Source organism: Urocampus carinirostris, chromosome 1 (genome assembly GCF_059441175.1).
Source record: "Urocampus carinirostris isolate Australia breed hairy pipefish chromosome 1, RoL_Ucar_1.0, whole genome shotgun sequence".
Lineage (NCBI taxonomy): Eukaryota > Metazoa > Chordata > Actinopteri > Syngnathiformes > Syngnathidae > Urocampus > Urocampus carinirostris.
Genome location: NC_142349.1, coordinates 36039621 through 36059459, shown reverse-complemented (window position 1 = coordinate 36059459; position 19839 = coordinate 36039621). Strand labels below are relative to the sequence as shown.

The following is a 19839-nucleotide window of genomic DNA, read 5'->3' as shown; positions in this document are numbered from 1 at the left end:
AAAGGGTAGGTATAATAAGGGACATGTGTGTGGTTATTGGACACACCTGTACCCAGTTTAAAAGCCACTTGGCGCCCCTTGGTGGAAGGAGGCCCACCAGACCCTATCAAACTATGTTGATTTTGTCATCTGCTACCAGTGACTTTGACAATCCAGATTAGAGCCAAAATGGGCTCGGTGGCCTTGTGGGTAGGGCGCTGGTTCAAGCCTCGGCTGAGTCATACCTTAGACTTACAACATTGGTAATCATTGCCTCCCTGCTGGGCGCTTGGCATTAAGGGTTGGAATTGGGGGGGTCACCTAATGACTCCCAACACAGCAGTTGGGTCTAAAATGGCGACGCCCTGTTCGGCTGCGGCTACATCGGCCCGCTACAGTTTTACTGTGCGGGTCAGACGTATCGACATTTTCGCACGCATACAAGAACGACAACATAGTAAATTCTTCTTCTTTTTTTGTCTTTTTACCCTGATAAAATTGTTACACGTGTACACAATTTGAAATTATCATCTAAGATACTGCAAAAAATTGACAAGCATGATTTCCTTCACTCTTCCTTGCAAATCCCCCCATTTTGGTTCCTCCGCACCGCATGCACTGCCTCCATGGTAAGTGCTCATAATGAACTCATGTTTTGGTCTGTTAATATTATTTTCTATATCTTATTACTGTATCTTTTAATTTTTCTATAATTAGTCATCATAAAATATGTTTTTATAGCTATTTGGGGTTTACTTGGATGCCTTTGGGAGGATGGGAACGGAACACTTAGTTTTTAATTATTTCATATAGGGAAAATTTGCTCATTCCACGAGCAATTCAAACTACGAGCACGATTTTGGAACGGGAGCCTCTGTATTTTGGATATTTAGGGACTATAAAGAGATATAAAAACGTGAGGCAATGATATTGTTTGTTTTCTGCAAGTTATACCAGATACAAACAATGACAAGCCTCTCACCGCCTCCACATTCTCCACCGTCAACTCCTCCAAGTCGCTAGCGTTACTTGCACTTTCAGTGGGCTGCAGCACGAAGGTCTCCCCTTGTTGACGCTGGATGTCCATTCTGTTAAGAGAACCCCAAAAAGTGCACGCAGTCCTCTTCAGTGTGCAAAAGCAAGCATCCAGGGGACACTCAACTGCGCCCGTCAGCTGTCGTCGCTGACCCGCGACCACAATGACCTTTTCGTGGTGTCCAAGTTCAATGAGAAGCAATATGTCGGTGTAACGAAAAATAAGAAAAAAAAATCACTTGCTGAGAAAATAAAAACCTGCGGAGATTTCAATTGCGTCGAACACGACAGGTGCACCGCAAACGCACCACGGACGCATTCTTTCCCGATTGGCTGCGCGTGGAAAACCTTCAAATTCCACGGTGCGCTACGATACGTGTGAGTCAAAAGTGAATGTGTTTTGTGACTTCATTGCGGTGCCCACACAAGAGCCCACCTAAGCAGGCGCCCCTCTGGCCCACTCCCCCCGGGGATATTTTTAGCCTGGATGATGTCGCCTCGCGTATCACGTAACGATCGACACAAGCGCGGAGGAAAAGGCGACCTGACCTGCTGCATTTTGAAGTTGCTTTCTGCAAGGTAAAGCGATGAAAGCGGCTTTTCTTCTAGGGTTGTGCTTGCTTTTCCTCACTGGTCCATCCAAGGCAAGAGGTGAGAATACTTGCGAGTGAAGATCGATTGCGTGATGCTTATGATAATGCGCCATGGATTATTTTACCAGCTATTTTACTCGAGCTGTTGACAATTACGCAGCAAAAAAAAAAGATGTTGCATTTGCAGTAATACGTTAAATGAATCAAATGCTTGAAAAAGAATGTCTTTAAATCGTATTCAGATAATTCCTGTTGACAATATCTGGGTATTATTTGTTGTTACAACATTCGTTACCGCCTGGTCATCCTGGATGGGGGATTACCTCCCTTCTCAAGGTTTCTTCATTTTCCTATGTTGAGGTTTTTGAGTTTGTCTTTGCTCTCATGTAGGTTTAAGATCAGGGGATGGTGTAATAATAGTCTTTAGTTTGTAATGATATGTGGTGGGATTACCACTTGTGAGGCCCCTTCTCAAGGTTTCTTTCTTCCTCACACTGAGGTTTTGAGTTTTTCCTTGCCCACATGTTAGTCTAAGATCGGGTAATGGTGTAATTGTAATCCTGTGCAGTCCTTTGAGACATTTTTTTATATTAAGGGCTATATAAATAAATGTGACTTGACTTGACTTGACTTGGTCTGTGTAGCCATTCGAGACTCTTTGTGATTAAGGGCTATACAAATAAACATGACTAGACAACCTCAGCCCATCAGTTCCCCTTGTTAATGATTGGACTACGGAGTAAACGTGTAATAAATATACTTTAAAGATAAAAATATAAAACAAGGTGCTTAGAGAGTGGCCTGAATTATAATAATAGTTAAATATTAACAAATGAAAAGGAATAGTGAATTTTAATGGCAATAGTGCAATAAAAACAGTGCAATGGCATTGAACAGCAGCAAGATTACCCAAATAAGTTGCAAGATTTATATTTTCAGTTTTGCTCACTTGTTTAGGGTGGTCATGGCGCTGGGGAGAAAGCTGACTCTGAGCCTGTTTGTCCTTGTTTAAAGGGAACTGTAACGCCTGCTGAAAATGAACAGCTGACAGCACAAATGCACAATAAATGACCAAGAACACTCAGCATTGTCGATACAAAAATGCGCATTGCTTGATATTTTTCTCAATTTTCTTAGTTTTCATAGAATTTACAGATTTCGTAATTTGTAAAAAAAAAAAAAAACTGGTGTAGTACACAACATAAGATTTTTGGTACTTGGTAGCACTGCTTATGTCTCAATGACTCAGGTTCCTAACCCCTGTGGAGCCTGAACTCACCATCCATCTTTTATTTTTTTCAGCAGGTCCAAGTGTTGCCAGGCTTCCTGCTGGCACCTCCGAGCTACCCGGCCAGGTGAAAGATCACCCTTGGGACGCCCCCCATCAAACACAAAACCCTGCAGAAGTTAGAGGAACCACCCAAAAGACCAAAAACGAATTGTTGACGACAAAATTTCCTCTGGTGGACACACGTCCCACACGCAAGACATTTGAACATGCGACAAGTCCTGCTTTGGCGACTGCTCACCCAGGAAGCCAATCAGGTAAATAAGACCAACATTCATAAACGATTGCAAGAAAATAACTATTTTTAACGGGCCCCAGGACAGGACCCTGCCAGGCAGGAGAAGCAGGACGTCATCTCCACAATAAACGTTAGCAAAGGAGGTATGCTGATCTTCAAGTGTGTACATAATGTCCAAATAATACTTGACTAATCCAAGTGTTTTGTAGAGCTGAAAAGGCAGGACCAGAGTTTTTACGCTGCTTTTGATCCCTTCATCGCCGGGCTTCTTTCGGTCTTCATCATCGTCACCGCAGTCGTCTTCACCGTCCTTTTTCTACGCTTCCGTGAGCAAAACGGACAACCCGAGTTTCACCGGCTCCAGGATCTACCCATTGTAAGAAAAGCTGAGCTTGAATATATTGAAAAAATAAATAAATAAATAAAATGCTTGGCCGGAATAAAATGAAATCAATATTTGGAAGGGAAAATTTGTTGAAAGTTGAACTTTGGGGACTGGGTAAAATGACTGCAAGATTTTAAATAAGAAACCAGTGCCTCACTGTAAACCGTGCCGTAGATTTACAACTACGCCTCAGCTCCATACAGAGTTAGTGATGTGTCATTCGCAAACGCACCCGCTCTTATGAGCCGGCTCTTGGAAGTGGAATCCCCAGTAGCACCTCTACTTACGAATGGCTCTACATATGAAAGTTTCAGGTTACAAAGTACCTGAACGGGAAAACATTGCCTCTTGTTACTGGACTGTCTCAGAAAATTAGAATATTGTGATAAAGTTCTTTATTTTCTGTAATGCAATTAAAAAAACAAAAATGTCATACATTCTGGATTCATTACACATCAACTGAACTATTTCAAGCCTTTTATTATTTGAATATTGCTGATTTTGGCTTACAGCTGAAAAAAACTCAAAAATCCTATCTCAAAATATTAGAATACTTCCTCAGACCAAGTAAAAAAATAATTTTATAACAGCAAAACTAAATCAAACATTTGAAAATGTCCATTGATGCACTCAGTACTTGGTTGGGAATCCTTTTGCACGGATTACTGCATCAATCCGGCGTGGCATGGAGGCAATCAGCCTGTGGCATTGCTGAGGTGTTATTGATGCCCAGGATGCTTCGATAGCGGCCTTCAGCTCATTTGCATTTGTAGGTCTGGTGTCTTTCATTTTCTTCTTAACTATACCCCACAAATTCTCGATGGGGTTCAGGTCAGGGGAATTAGCAGGCCAATCAAGGACAGTGATGCCATGGTCAGTGCACCAGTTACTGGTGGTTTTGGCACTGTGGGCAGGTGCCAGATCATGCTGGAAAATGAAATCCTCATCTCCATAGAGCTTTTCAGCAGATGGAAGCATGTAGTGCTCTAAAATCTCTTGGTACACAGTTGCATTTACTCTGGACTTGATGAAACACAGTGGACCAACACCAGCAGCTGACATGGCTCCCCAAACCATTGCTGACTGTGGGAACTTCACACTGAATTTCAAGCAACTTGGATTTTGCTCCTCTCCAGCCTTTCTCCAGACTCTGGCGCCTTGACTTCCAAATGAAATGCAAAACTTGCTTTCGTCTGAAAAGAGGACTTTGGACCACTCTGCAACTGTCCAGTGCTTTTTCTCCATAGCCCAAGTCAGACGCTTCTTCCGTTGTCTTGAGTTCAGAAGTGGCTTGACCATGGGAATACGGCTATTGTAGCCCATTTCCCGGACACGTCTGTGAACTGTGGCTTTTGATACCTGGACTCCAGCTTCAGCCCACTGTCTTTGAAGCTCCCCCAAATTCTGGAAGCGGCTCTTCTTCACAATTTTGTTAAGGCTGCGGTCATCTCTCTTGGTTGTGCAGCATTTCCGGCCACATTTTTCCCTTCCAACAGACTTTTTGTGGATATGCTTTGAAACTGCACTCTGTGAACAGCCTGCTCTTTGAGAAATTTCTTTTTGTGTCTTACCCTCCTGATGGAGGGTATCAATGATGGTCCTCTGGACAGCAGACAGATCAGCAGTCTTCCCCATACTTGTGATTTAGTTTACTGAACCAAGCTGAGTGTTTTTAAGGCTCAGGAAACCCTCGCAAGGTGTTTCGAGTTAATTAGATGATTCAGGTGATTAGTTGAATAGCCTACTTGTATACTTTTTCATGATATTCTAATATTTTGAGATAGGATTTCTGAGTTTTCTTAAGCTGTAAGCCAAATTCAGCAGTATTCAAATAATAAAAGGCTTGAAATAGTTCAGTTGATGTGTAATGAATCCAGAATGTATGACATTTTTGTTTTTTTAATTGCATTACAGAAAATAAAGAACTTTATCACAATATTCTAATTTTCTGAGACAGTCCAGTATAAAGGCGTCTCAGGATACACCGTCAAAAATACAGTACAGTAAGCGCTGCTATTAGCCGCCTCCAGTGTTTACCGGACATAAACAAATTGGCTAATACTTAAAATCTGCCTGGCAACCCATTGCGCATGCATTATGTGAGCATGCCCTTTGTGCCATCGTTACAGTTCAGAGTTCAAAGACGAGGAGGAAGAGGGGTTCCGGCAAGATGGCGGGAGTAAGACACAGCCCAAATTAAAATTAAGGCATTTCAGCAAAATCCCATGAAGTCCTAGAATTGGTGGAAAGGAATCACTTGGAAAGGGTTTTGACCACGCGGGCTATTCTTATTATGATGACATCTGCGTCGCACATTTCAGACAGATTGTCAAAAGCAGACATCATCGGATCAGTTTTTCAATCAACGTTCAGATGCCAACTTGAAATCTGATTGGCTACACAAACTGCTTTCGCCATGATTAATTGTATGCTCCATGTGTGAAATGTTATGATCCTGTGACATTCAATTTAATAGCCTATGTGTATAAAAACATAATTGTTGTTTTGGCCCATTCCTCCAGGAAGACTTGATGGTGGACACGCCCCTTTCCACACGTCCTCACTGATGGCAACCGAATTCAATTTTCATTGATGATAAGAGAAAAAAACTTCTGGACATTTTGCTGTACTTCCCCCTGATCAAGGGTCGGCAAATCACGGCCCGCAGGTCCGATCAGGCATGCCAACTATTTTATTTCAGCCCGCAAGACGATGCTGAGATAAGCGTAAGGAAAAAAAAAAAAGAGCCGCTTCTCGTCAAACAAAGACACACCACTCCAAACCACATACTGTAGCTATATGATATGACGACCATTTATCAACCAGAGAAAGTTTGAGGAAACGGTCAATCACATTGTTCATTTTTTTAAAAATAAAAGTCGCTTTTTAAAGCAATGCGATTGCACTCACCTGGATTTCTTAGCCTGTGTACCTTTGTGTACCCTCAAAAAAATGCCATTTTTCATTTTGTCTTATGGCCAACATATAAGTAGTTGGCTATATTTTATCTATACAGTGGGACCTCGCTACTTAGCGGTTCGACGTTCGCGGATTCAGAGCTTCGCGGTCTGTAATGGTAATAAAAAAAAAAAAATTTTTACTTTTTTGGGGGGGGAAGGGGCGTCGCTACTTTGCAGATTTTCACTTTTTGCGGGAATCCCCCTCGGCCGACGACCCTAGTCTTTAAAATGGAGGCACTTCACACACTGGTCCGGACCCGTTCTCGTTTCCCGGTGTTGTGCCCAAATCCGACTCCCGTACAGAATCCTCCCCCCCTCGCGTGAACGCGCATTCTGCTGCTCTTCCGACAAAAGCGATCGTATTCTATATAATACGCTTATTGAAACCATAAAGCGAGCTAAGTGAAATAATTGGGCGATCGTAGTCTATATAACGCGTTTATTTAAACAATAAAGCGCGATCGTATTCTACAAAATGCGTTTGTTAACGCGGATGAAAAAGTCACCAACGTCACGTCTCCCGCTCAGGCCGCGATGGCTCTACACGGCCTTCGATGGCTCCAGCCGACGGACGGGCGGCTGCGGGGGAAAGGGGTAGGGGGGACCTGTGGGGTTAGGGGGCAGTGAAGCGGAAGCCGCACCAAAACCGCACGCCGGTGTTGTGCCCAAATCCGACTCCCGTACCACTTATCGCGGGTGGTTTTGGTCCCCATTAACCGCGATAACCGAGGTCTTACTGTATTTGCTTTTAATTAACACCGTTATTTAATAGTTCAGGGTGTCCCCTGCTCACTGTCCGAAGATAGCTGGGATGGGCTCCAGCACCCTCGCGACCCTACTGAGGATAAGCAGTGCAGATAACGCATGGATAGATGGATGTTAAATTCCATGCAATAAAACATTACTGAAGTAGCCCCATTGCATTTTAAGCTTTTTTAAAAAACATATCTCATTTAGTGCTTAAAAGGGAGGTATTACTTTCCATACAACCATCCATTATCTGCACCACTTATCCTCGTAGGGTCGCGACGGTGCTGGAGCCCATCCCAGCCATCCTCAGGCAGTGGGCAGGGGAAACCCAGAATTGGTTGCCACCATGGACAGACAATTTGCTCGCTCATTCACACCTAGGGACAATTCGAACTGGCCAATTAACCTAACATGCATGTTTTTTTGGAATATGGGAGGAAACCGGAGTGCCTGGAGGAAACCCACGGAAGCACAGGGAGAACATGCAAACTCCACACAGGAGGTTCGGTCTCATGACCTCAGAACTGTGCCACACAAGCGCTAACAACTGTGCTGCCGTGCTGCCAAGGTATTACCTTATTACTTTAAATTTAGTTTGTATCCGTTCTTGAAAATATTTATGTGTATATTTTGAGTTTTTTTCCACCAAAAATAGAATGAAACAGTCCCTTTATAAACAAATGAACAATGAAACACAACTTGCAGGTAAATGCAAAAGAAAAAAAACGGGTTGGCTTAGATGATCCTTTTTCCTCATGTATTGCCGAGGTATCGGATTTCAGACTATCGCATATACTAAAAAAAATCAAACACATCAATTAGCCTTTTCCTGCAATTTTTTTCAATGCGACTCAAATCATTTGGCTGCTGTTGCCTCGGATGAATATTCATTACCAGTCTGACACGCTTTACAATATTTGTGCAACTCTAATTAAATGATTAGAAGGTAAAGCGTGATTAAAAAGCAGTTCTATGCTATGACTCACCGATGCATGAGGTTTACTCAGGTCAGTTCAGGTTTTTATCATCGCAAAGTAAGAAAAATTATTTATGATCACATACTACAACTGACCAAATGTTTAAACCTGCCTTTGAGAAAGAAAACCAATTATTGGTATAATTAAAACTAGAGTTCTTGTGGAAAATTCTGATAATAAACTTTGTCATCCAAAATTGTGACTCGCAAACAGTCTTTAGATTGGTGTAAAAAGAAACGAGTGGACAAAATAACTCCTACCTTGTGAAAATATGGGTACAAATATATTAGACCTCAAGTGGTCCCTTGACACAAACAAACAAAATGAGACATTTACTCTCAAACTCTAACATTGTGGATAGAAAGCACATTTGAATGCATAGTTACAGAAAAATGATGTGCTAGTTGAAAGATTATTTTAGGCCATAGTGCTTGAACCTGGCCATTTCAATCTGGTGACAGTTAACCTAATATTTAAAGCCCCAGTGTGTAATATATGACCACTAGATGGCACTGTATTGTGTAATGCGAACAAAAACCAGTGCCAAGAGCACAGCGAAGGAGAAAGTTCCCAGACAAACAAGGTGGCGACTTCCAGGTAATGAATCGACTAAGTAAGAGGAATACAAATTTCTCAACCTAGGATTTTGTATAAAAAATAACAGTGGTATGATCGTTCATGTATTTTTGCCTAGTATTCAAAATATATATACATATATTTACTGAAAACATTTTGGACCACTAGGAGGCACTAAATATAACACACTGTCCCTTTTAAGTGAAATGTTTTGTCGTATTTGGGTGTTGTGTTTCTCAACCGTTTTCATGGATGTGCAAAGGTGTTAGGTGTTTGACTTTTCTGACAAGTATTCTCGTTTTTGGTTAGCACCTTCGCCTAACACGCGAAAAGTCCCCGGTTCTTGGACTGGGTGGAAACATATGTTAGCGTGGAGAGGGATGAGCGCCACCAGGCTGTACTTGCCCAAGGGAAATGGTGCCCCCATGACCCTAGTGGATAAGGGATTCAACAAACAATCCTCCTTAACAGTGCTTAGTCTGAGATCAGGGGATGGTGTAATGCTATTCTGTACTCTGTACTGACCTTTGAGACTTCTTGTCATTAATAGACATGACTTTTAAGTTGATCTTTGATATGATGAGTTTAAATATATATTGTTCAATGGCAGGTATCTTTACTCATTTTATATACAGTATTCATTTTCTTATTTTACCATTTTGTTTTGTTTTCTGGTAAAATTACCAAATAGGTTTACATTATTTTCAGTTAAATAAGAAAAAGTAATCCATTAATGAGCAAAAATGGCCAATATAGACGATGACAAATAGTTTTACTCATTTTAGGTATCTTTGATATCTGTGTACACTTTTATTTTAGCAAAACAAAATGGCTAAAATTATCTGACGAATGCTCATTTCATGGATTTTTTTTCTTATTACTTTTTGCAAGAAAAAAAACAGTTTTAAAGGTGGATTGTGTAATATTTGACCACTAGATGGCACTGTATTGTCAAATAGGGAAACCCAGTGCCAAATTAGCACAGTGTTGCAGCAAGATGCCAGACAAACATGGCGGTTACTACTAGGTATGGATTCCGCTATGTAAAAGAAATACATTTCTCGACCTATGAATATTCATACAAATGAACATTGGTATGATAGTTTGTGTATTTCTGCCTGTTATTGAAATCAATGCTTTTTTGTTTTTACTGAATGACGTTTTTGTACCCCCAGGAGGCACTAGATATTACACACTGTCCCAGGGGCATTAAGGATTGAGTGTCTTGCCCAAGGACACTTCGACATATAACACGGAGGACCTGGGAATCAAACCAGCGACCTCTTGTTAAAAGTTAGTGTGCAGCTCCACGGTGCAGAGATTCAGGGTTCAAGTCCAGCTACCGTGTGGAGTTTGCATGTTCTCCCCTGCGTAGGTTTCCTCCGGGAATTCCGGTTTCCTCCGACAATCCATGTCAGGCTAATTGACCGGTCCGTATTGGTGTGAATGAGCCAGTGAGTTGTCCGTCTCTGTGTGCCCTGTGATTGGCTGGCAACCAGGTCAGGGTGTCCCCATCCGAGCCCAAAGATAGCTGGGATGTAAGACTTTTTTAACAATTTGAAACTGTTTGAAAGGTGGTAAAGTAAGAAAATTATTTTGTTACTTTTGGGTTTTCTTTTGTATGTAGAAGTAATAACTAAAAACTTTGTCCACACGCCCTTATTTGGATATTTGTCATCAATTTCTTAAATGTCCCGTTTCTGCGGTCTGCTCCCGTAAAAGGACTCTTCTGCCCTCTTCTGGTTGGACCAGTGCACACTTCTAGTCACTAAAAACATAAAGATTTAAATTTAAATTCATCTTGAGATACAAACTGGCAGAAAATTACTTAACAAATTTTCTTTGACATATTTCTGAATAGCTGTTAATCAATGCAGGATCCTTTAATCAATTTTGTCCATTTTGGCAGACTGTTTTCTCATGTTAAAAGGGACAGTGTGTACCATTCAGAGCCTCCTGATGGTAAAAAAACACTTAATTCATTAAAGAAAACAATATTTATTTGAATAATTAAAAAAAAAACTTTTACTAACATAAATCTTATAAAATAACTCGTAACGCAAGAATCTTTCATTTATTGTACATAACATGAACCTCACCTGAAGTGAGAAGACATAACTGCCTACCATCTTGCTGCTACGGGTACCCAAAACCTTTAAAAAGACTGGGCATGAAAATAAAAAGTCAAATTGAGCATTTTGGTCACTACGAGTCTGTGTAGTTTGTATTCTTCCTTGTGCTTTTATACATGTGTTCTTGGTTCCACTTCACCATATACCAAGATTGAGTGGTCAAATAACACATACTGTCCCTTTAAAGAATGGTTTGAACAGTTGTAAATTAAGAGGATATGCGAATTATTTTTATTTATACAACTGACTACAAAATTACAACAGCGCAGTTAAAAAGCTTCGACACAATAGAAGTGGTTGACCACACTGCAGGTCATCAAGTCACCAGTCAAGACATGAAACGTGGATTTTGACCCAGGGTACCTACAGCTTAATGCAAGTTAAATTCAAGACTTTTTGGGACTTTTTTCAATGCCTTTTAAAATAAAAGGTAAAATAGAATCAGCATGAAAAAAAAAACATAATTGAAACAAAACTAAAAAAGGATGTTTGTAGTACTTCATGGATCCTCAGTCAAAACTGGCAGATAACTACTAATCCCAAAAAACTTCTGCTACATTCTTGAAGCATACTTATGATGCGGCCTGAAAAAAAAGACTTTTTTGCTTCAGTGTAAAAAACACAACGCTGCTATATTCATGACCATTTTTGAGTGTAGCATCATAAAAACAAATGCTCGGAAAACAAAACTTTGTACTCCCTGGATGTGGATAAATCTGACTAAATCTTTGCGTTTACATTTTGAAATCTTTCAAAAATTGGTTTCAAGACATTTAAATGCCAATTAAGGCCTTGTTTTTAAAAGCCTGAATTCAATCCTTTTAAGAATTTTCAAGGATCTTCGGGAACCCGGTTGGCGATTAAAAGTGTAAAAGTGAATGCATTCGTTTTATGCCATATACTGTGTTCTGGGTGAAACTCATACACTCTTGAAAAACACGCCAATGACGACAACGAGGGAAAGCGTACGCTGCATTTATTTATCAAAAAGCAATGCAAATTTGGGAGTGCCAAGTACCTTCTCTTTTAATCAGTAACAAAGCCACTACAGACACTGAAAACCGGTCAGGCCACTAAACATGATTTTCGTGCTCACCAGTATAAAACACACCCGCATAGCAAGCAACAAGGCTAAAGGTGAAGCTGCAAAATTGTGGTTGCCATCGGAACCCCGCCCATCCCGAGCGCCTTTCAGCAACATTTTTTACCCTCGCACCAAGAACCCAAACTTGGTCGCGTCCAGCCCAACAGGTGGTGTCCAAAACTCGCGGTAGTCAGGATCATCCCCAGCAGTGCCACGTTCCCAAAAGCTCCGCGCATCCGTTTCTTGGGATCTGATTGGATTGTTCTTTTTTTAAATCGGGTAAATGGAAAACACCCAAGGTATAAAACATCTCACCTCCTGTGGAATAGCCATGGGCGTAAACTTCTCGGCCGATGATCCAAAGAATTCCAAGTCCGCTGCTGAGACGCTGGGGGCAGACGCACACATCTTAATATTTTGTTGAATTTTATGGAATGATGTGAAGTTGAGGTGAGAGGTAAGATCTTAAGCCCAACCCAAATTTCGACACGGGTAGGACTTCTCTCCTGCCAAATGTGATGTTGCTAGTGAAGGATTTTATACGATTGAATACAAGTTACATCTATTGAGTTTAATGCAAGATATTCACTGACTGTTTTTCTTCAAGGTACATTAGAAGGTTAGGCTTTGTGAAATGCATCAGATGTATTTCTGATAACAGAATTCCTGTGAGTGCTGACGGAGAAAGCAAGACGCACAAGGACAGACATCACGACGCCCTTCGGCGAGGAGGTGGTGAAGCCCAGGGAGGGGCTTCCCTGGCATGCTCATGGGAGGAGTTGGCACACAAGCTTGCGGAATAACGTGGGCCGAGAGAAGAAAGCGAGAGAGGAGGCTTCACAGAGACTCGAGCGAAACTAATTCGATGGAGTTCACTTAGTTAAATTGTTTAAGAAATTAAATCCGCCCCCATATGGAAATTCCTGTCTCTTGTCCATCTTTGTTAGGTGAATGTAGGTTGCGTTTGGTTAATGGAGTCAGATAACTAATTCGAACAATTTGGTAAACGATACATTTTAATATTTTAAAACCTAATACTAGGCTAACATCAGAGTACGCTGAGGAGTTTGGAGGCCTTGAGTAGCTTTGGCCACGGGGAACCGTAGTCCGGAAAAAAAACAGAAGTCGCCTCATCCAAACATGTACTGTACTAAACTCTTGCAATGAAGTCATTCCTGTCTCTGTCTATTATCCACCAGTCATTGCTCTTCTTTGTCTTGCTGCCTCTCTCTCTTAGAGTGCCACGCTGGATTCTTAACTCATTCAATGCCAGACTTTTCTCTCAAAATGGAAGTGCGAGTGCCAACCAAATTTTGTCATTGTGACTCATTTTTGAAAGCCTACGGGAAATATTGTTTCAGTGCTTTGGGGGATTTGTGATAACTCCAATATCTAAACACAGGGAAATTTGCTCACAAAATAGCATTTCATTACAAAAAGACTGAACCTATGCATCCAACGATACATAAACTCAGTGCCTGACGTTTTTGGAGACGTGATCACAGCATTTCAGCCCCCAAACACCCTCAATCGCTGGATAGAGTAAGCATGTATGGACAAAGATCTGATAAACGCCTTTTCTGCCATCTATTGGTGATTTATCATACTGAAATCATTCCCAGAAGCCTGATACTTACTGAACAGCAGTGCCAAAGCCTTTAGAATATTTTTATAGGAACAATGCTAGTGAAAATGTAGTTATGCGTTATGGCACTGAATGATTTAGGGCGTATTGCTGCTGTGATTTAGGGCCCACTTTTCAACCAGTCATAATGACAGCCGGTTTTAAAATGTTCCCGTAAGATGGAAACTTGTCAGTTAGAGTAGCCTCTGCAGACAGAAATGCAAAGTATGTAAATTTTTATACAGCTTTGTTTGACTTGGGCATTGTTACAAAAGACAGTCATCAAGTTCTTATGATTATGACATTTCGGGTTAGTTTCAGGCTCGGTCCTGTAAATCAATTAAATTGGTCGGGCTCGGGCTGGGTCGGGTTTAAATACCCACGCGGCTGGGTTGGGTCGGGCTGAATTCTTTTAGGCTTGATTTTACCTCTAACGTTGATCTACTTACAGGGCAATGCACGCCGCCGACAGTCAGGCAGAAAAGGAAGGCGGGGTACAGCTCCAGACTTGTTTTAGAAGACAAACAAATGAATACATGTAACCTCAGGTCTAATTTGCAAAGCATTTGATCTGATTTGTATGCATAATAGCCAGTAAAAATGTTGCATTCTCACGTGTTTTGGTGTGCACGCTGCACGCAGTTGAAAATGTTGCCCTCTTCACTGTCATCATCGCCGTACATCTTTGGATACTGGAAAAGATGACATCCATTGAGTGTGTTTTAGTGTGTGATGGCATGAACCCCCAAAAAGGCTTGTTTCCACGACCGATTTAAAGTGGTATTTTCTGCCTGGTGACGTCAGGATTTGACGCTCACCCGAATGTTGTACTTCTTGCGTGCTTTGCCGACTTGAAATGCCAAATGTCCCACCATGATCACACTGGCAACACCGGTTAACACCACGTAGCCATACTCCTTGGACAGAACCACCATTTTGGCACTTGTGGGGTAAAAAAAATGCAAGTTGAGAAAGCACCTGGCCAATAAAGAAAAATCCTTCAAAACACAATGCAATGCATGAAATTCTTTTCACTACCCTGTTTAGCAAACAATTTCTGCAAAAGCGAGGCGTGTCGTTAAATGTCCTTTAAAAAAAGGTCAAACGAGGACAGCCTCGCTATATCTTGTACACGCAATGGAAAATTTCAAACATGTTTTACAGAGTATTGAAAAAAATAAACTAAAAAGCGTTACCTTGTACGGTGAAAAGAGAGGAAATTACAAAGGAGTTAAGCACTAACACAAACATAAACCTAGACTGAATCGTTTTCGCATGCGTCAGAACCAAGCAACCACGCCCCCTTTGAGGTTAAGGAGTTTTCTTTAAAGGGACACTAACCCTTTTTTATGTATGTATGTATGTATGTATGTATGTATGTATGTATGTATGTATGTATGTATGTATGTATGTATGTATGTATGTATGTATGTATGTATGTATGTATGTGTGTGTGTGTGTGTGTGTGTGTGTGTGTGTATGTGTGTGTATGTATGTGTGTGTGTGTGTGTGTGTGTGTGTGTGTGTGTGTGTGTGTGTGTGTGTGTGTGTGTGTGTGTGTGTGTGTGTATGTATGTATTTACTTACAGTATTCATCTATTATTTGATTTAATTTTGTGTCTATTAAAGGAGCTGTACTGATTTAAGAACTTTGTTACCCTCTGCCACCATCCCCTGGCTTTAATTCATGATCACAGCCTCAGTCAGCTCATTCAAGATGCACATGTGAGTACGTGCATTTTTTAGAACCGCTCAAATGAACTATTCTTTTTTTCTGGGGGGTTGAAATTGGACTCTCCCAGAACCAGACCTTTTCTCACATTAACCATTTTCATGCTATACTGAAAATACAAAGAAAAAAAAACTATATAGACGAGCATGACGTCACTCTCCATTGCCCCTTCAAGCTTTCATTCTTTGAACATAATGTGTTCCGCCCCGAACAGCTCTGATAAGAGTAACATAAAAGCACATAGGCGCTGTGGAATATAAAGCATAAGGGCTCCTTGAACTCATTTGGGGATTGTTAACACATACTTAATAGATAACTTATTTACCTTTCAACTTTCTGAGGTCATCTCAATGGAGCACCTCGCCTTTGAAATACTATAATGGTAAACATATGCCCTAAAAATAATTTGGAAAAATAATCTTTTTTTTAACCCGTTTAGAAATGCTTGAAATGAAAACAGAACTTGATTTGTGGAGTTTACCCATTAAAATCAGTATTAAAAAGTGTTTTTCAATTGTTGTTCATTTGTTACTGCAAGACAAACAAATACAAACCCCTGTCATGATTACCGATGTGATGCACCTGTGCCCGCTCCTTTGGCGCCAACTGCCTCGGGCTCTGATTGGCTCCCTGTCACTATTTAAACCTAGGTCTATCTGTCACCTGTTGTCAGTCGGTCTACGAACCTCCGTGTACTCTAGGCAAGCTTTTTCGACCCTGACTCCCACCTGTTTTTGCTCCCGTCTGTTCTCCTGGCTTCGACACGTTTTTTTTATCCTGACCACGTCTACTCTTCTCTCCTGGCTTTCGACCCGTTTCCGGATTGTGGGTGCAATCCTTTCCCTTCTTCCCAATAAAACTGTGAGAACAGAACCTCCTTCCTGTCTCCGCTCTGCTCCTGACAACCACAGCCTTCTTTAAATACTCAAGTGTTCCTTCGAAAACAATTTAAAAAATCTATCTATCTACCCTGGTCATATCCCTCAAGCGATCATTTCTACATATCAAAATACCACAAGAAAGCGGTCTATATTGGCCAGCATAGTACATCTTATCCCTTTAAAAACAAGGCCATACCAGTAAATCGTCGAGAAAACGATACCAAATGTCGTAATTTGTCCATCCATAAATCAAACGACATAATCTAGGCCTGGGGCAGCACGGCGGCGCAGTGGTTAGCGCTTGTGCGGCACAGTTCATGTCATGGGAACCTGTCGTGGGTTCAAATCCAGCTCCAGACTTTCTGTGCGGAGTTTGTATGTTCTCCCCGTGCTTGCGTGGGTTTCCTCCGGGCACTCCGGTTTCCTCCCACATTCCATAGACATGCATTTCAGGTGAATTGGCCGGTCCAAATTGTCCCTAGGTGTGAATGAGCGAATGAGTTGTCTGTCCCTGTGTGCCCTGCGATTGGCTGGCAACCAGTTCAGGGTGTCCCCTGCCCACTGCCCGATGATTGCTGGGATGGGCTCCAGCCCCCCGCGACCCTACTGAGGATAAGCGGTACGGCTAATGAGATGAGATGAGATAATCTAGGCCTTCTAGGGGAACTGCAATTTGATGTGCTGTATCACAGATGGACAAATGTGTGAACACTGGGGGCCAACTGCAGTCCACGGAGTGACAGTTTGAAGGGGCAGTGTGTATTATTAAGAATCTCCTGGTGGTAAAACGTCATTCATGATGACAAATATTGATTTGAAAATGAGGAACAATGATGTAAAAGTTCCATGTTTTAAAAGAGAAATTTAAATGTGTTTGACAAATGACGAACCTGACCTATGGGAGGCTAACGTGATTGTTCGCCACCGTGCTGCTACTGGTACCCCAAATAAGAAAGAAACCTGCCTTTTTCCTGTCACCCCCGCACCCCTGTTTTCCTTGCTTTTTTGCCTTTTTTCTGCCTTATTTACTTTTTCTTTTGTTTTTGTTTTTTTCCACGTTTCTTTTTTTTTCCATTTTTCCTTTCATTTTTAATTCTTAGTTTTGTTAGTTTGTTTGTTTGTCCTCATTTTCTTTTCCTTTTCCTTTCTTCTTTTTTCCTCCATGCATCCATTTTTCGTCCTTCTTTGTGAAAGGCTAGGTAAAAAAAGGCAAAATGGTGCTCATTGGCCATTTGAGTCTCTCTAGTTTGTGTTCTTGTGCTTTTTAGCACTCGTTTTCAGTTGCACTAGACAATAAAGCATAGTCTAGCTGTCTAATATTACATTATGTTCTTTTTAATGTAAGCACAGCCCACGAAAATTATTTATTCATTCCTTACTGTTTTTATATACGTTTCGGGGTTTCTTTAATTTCGAATCGTATCAACAGTGGCCTACAAGTAGATTGTGTTCGAGACTCCTGCTCTTCACACTAAAAGTAGGTTTGTGAACACCGACGCTGCTACCCAACCTGGTCACTAGACGACGCAATTGTATCAATGAATATTTGCCAAATTGTCTGAAGCGCTCTCAAGACCAACCATGTCTGACTCAATTTACTTCCTGCCAGAGCATATATATCAAACTGTAAGAATCACAATTTATGATTTTATGATGGCCTTACTTTCTCACAGGGTCTCTTGGCAGCAGCACATTGGTACCCCCACCCCCAGGGTTGGGTAGGGTTACTTTAACTGGAACACTTTCAATTACTTTTGGATTACTCCAATACCAAATATGCTAATAAAAAACAAAAGAAACTAAATATGAATACAATTACTAAATTTTGTGCAGGCTTGGGGAGTAAAGGAATACATGGAACGGCAAAAATGATGTTGGCAAGCTGTTTGGATTTATTTTCATTTTGTTTCTGTCACATTTTACGTTAGTTTTGAGGGAGATCAAAGAGATCAGAGCCAGGAGAAAAAGCTTACCACGTGTTGTGAGTCATAATTTCATTCATATTTAGTTTCTTTTGTCTTTTATTAGCATATTTGGTATTGGAGTAATCCAAAAGTAATTGAAAGTAAAAGTAACCCTACCCAACCCGGCCCGCCCCTTGCCCAATACATCTGATTCAGCAATTCAACTCCGACACATGGGCCCAAGAATAGATTTTGACTGGGTGAGGGGGAACTAAGAGAGAAACCACCCTGTCGCATCTTGTTTCCGATCATGGGCTTGCAAGTCTCATCCGTTTAGTTCAGTTTGGTGCAAGGTACACCCAGAAGCCAAACGTCAGGAAATATTACTTTGTAGTCAATACTTTTTTCAAAAGTTTGTTGTTTTAATCTTTTCAGGGCTGAAACCTCATCGGGAAAGTTTTAGGGAAAAAGGTTAGGATCACATGACTTAATCCATTCTGCCAAAAAATTCTGAATATGTAAAAAAAAGCGAGTCTCTTGCTCCTTTCATCAAAAGTTTTGATTTTTAAAATAAACGCAAAACAATTGTTCCCTCTGGCCGCTAGAGGAAAGTAAAGGGTATATTCTTAGCTTTAGAAGACAAGCCTAGCAGATTGATCGGATGCAGTTTAACCTTATTTCTCAACTTTCTTTTTTATTTTTTATTCATATTAACTAGTTCAACAATTAAGGCATTTTTTTCATAACTCCCACTTGAATTTGTGTAGCGTTTATTATGCTGCATTACAGAAAGGTGGGAAGTCAGAGTTTTCAAACCTCCGACCAGGAGAAAAAATATGTACCCCGACTTTGCGACTAGTACCCCCCGCATCAAGTGTCATTTCAAAGATATTTTCCCGGTCGGAGGTTGGAAAACCCCGAATCACTAACTTTCTCAGAACATTTTGAGATCGTATCTGGTACCATCGGAACAGGATAACCTAACTTCCTAATTTTCTCGGATACCGGCATAAAACTATTCAATCAAATGTTAAAATAACCCAATTAACACTACACATGAAAATATTTTTTTCGTGACTAAATGTGTCATGCTTAGAAAATGTCCCGTGTCATCCACGATTATAATACGTAAAGTAGGCTACAGAAGCAGGCTGAGCGATGAAGCATAAAACTGAAAACTACGGTAAGCTATAATGTTTAAGTTGACATTCTTTTACTCTTCTGGACAGCCTGAAAAACAGAACATCTGGATCTGGCCCCAGTGCCAAACTGAGTTTGACTTCTCTGATTTAACTTGTTCATGAACAAAGACAAGTACCTTAAATAAATAATAGCCTTCATTGCTGAAATACATTCATACCGCTGTACGAATGGATTTTAATGCACGTTGTTGGGCATTCACATACAATAGACATCCGTTCCATTTTCGATTTGTTTTATTTTCACCAGCAGTTCCAAGCGCACGTGTAACGTCTTTTTTTTGGAGCTCTGTGACGTGCTGCGTGGTCACACACCTGAGGCAACATCACGCTTCCCTACAACGATCATGCATGTTTCATGATCAATCAACGTGAGCATCTGCCACACACACTCGCCCGTCCACGGGAGCCACGTGCAGACGGGCAAGCAAATAGGTCACGTAAGAGAACGCACGCGAACGCGTCGGATTACACGAAATATTTTGTTCCGGTAGCAGACGCT

The 19839-nt window shown here is 41.1% G+C and overlaps 3 protein-coding genes across 7 annotated transcripts in view; 1 reads left to right on the top strand and 2 right to left on the bottom strand.

Annotated features, from left to right (window-relative positions):
* The window catches only part of LOC148374501 (importin-13-like), a 30325-nt gene extending 28901 nt beyond the window's left edge, over positions 1-1424 (bottom strand). Inside the window, exon 1 of the mRNA XM_088337061.1 lies at positions 962-1424. Coding sequence (XP_088193187.1) covers positions 962-1066 — 105 coding nt within the window. The 5' untranslated portion in view covers positions 1067-1424. The remainder of the gene's footprint in view (positions 1-961) is intronic.
* On the top strand, positions 1347-12917 carry LOC148374500 (uncharacterized). Of its 5 annotated transcripts, XM_088337066.1 has the most exons (7): positions 1347-1665; positions 2910-3034; positions 3071-3152; positions 3214-3276; positions 3343-3509; positions 7666-7796; positions 12659-12917. In XM_088337066.1, the coding sequence occupies exons 1-7, from the start codon at positions 1602-1604 to the stop codon at positions 12798-12800; spliced, it is 774 nt and encodes a 257-aa protein (XP_088193192.1). In that variant the 5' UTR covers positions 1347-1601; the 3' UTR covers positions 12801-12917. The 5 variants fall into 5 exon arrangements, with proteins under 5 accessions (XP_088193192.1, XP_088193191.1, XP_088193190.1 ...); XM_088337065.1 differs by having other exon boundaries at positions 2913-3152; XM_088337064.1 differs by having other exon boundaries at positions 2910-3152.
* Positions 11873-14962, bottom strand: mgst3a (microsomal glutathione S-transferase 3a). Its single transcript, XM_088337069.1, has 6 exons — positions 14818-14962; positions 14440-14563; positions 14237-14313; positions 14071-14128; positions 12313-12385; positions 11873-12247 (listed from the first exon to the last, which is right to left on the bottom strand). The coding sequence occupies exons 2-6, from the start codon at positions 14554-14556 to the stop codon at positions 12105-12107; spliced, it is 468 nt and encodes a 155-aa protein (XP_088193195.1). The 5' UTR covers positions 14557-14563; positions 14818-14962; the 3' UTR covers positions 11873-12104.
* Positions 14963-19839: the final 4877 nt, after the last annotated feature.

Coding starts and splice junctions, on each gene's coding strand:
- mgst3a (XM_088337069.1), bottom strand. CDS start 14,556: ATGGTGGTTCTGTCCAAGGAGTATGGCTACGTGGTGTTAACCGGTGTT. Junction 14,314..14,439: donor GCAAGAAGTACAACATTCGG/GTGAGCGTCAAA, acceptor CATCTTTTCCAG/TATCCAAAGATGTACGGCGA. Junction 12,248..12,312: donor CCATGGCTATTCCACAGGAG/GTGAGATGTTTT, acceptor CAATCCAATCAG/ATCCCAAGAAACGGATGCGC.
- LOC148374500 (XM_088337064.1), top strand. CDS start 1,602: ATGAAAGCGGCTTTTCTTCTAGGGTTGTGCTTGCTTTTCCTCACTGGT. Junction 3,510..7,665: donor GGCTCCAGGATCTACCCATT/GTAAGAAAAGCT, acceptor GGAATATGGGAG/GAAACCGGAGTGCCTGGAGG. Junction 7,797..12,658: donor TGTGCTGCCGTGCTGCCAAG/GTATTACCTTAT, acceptor TTCTGATAACAG/AATTCCTGTGAGTGCTGACG.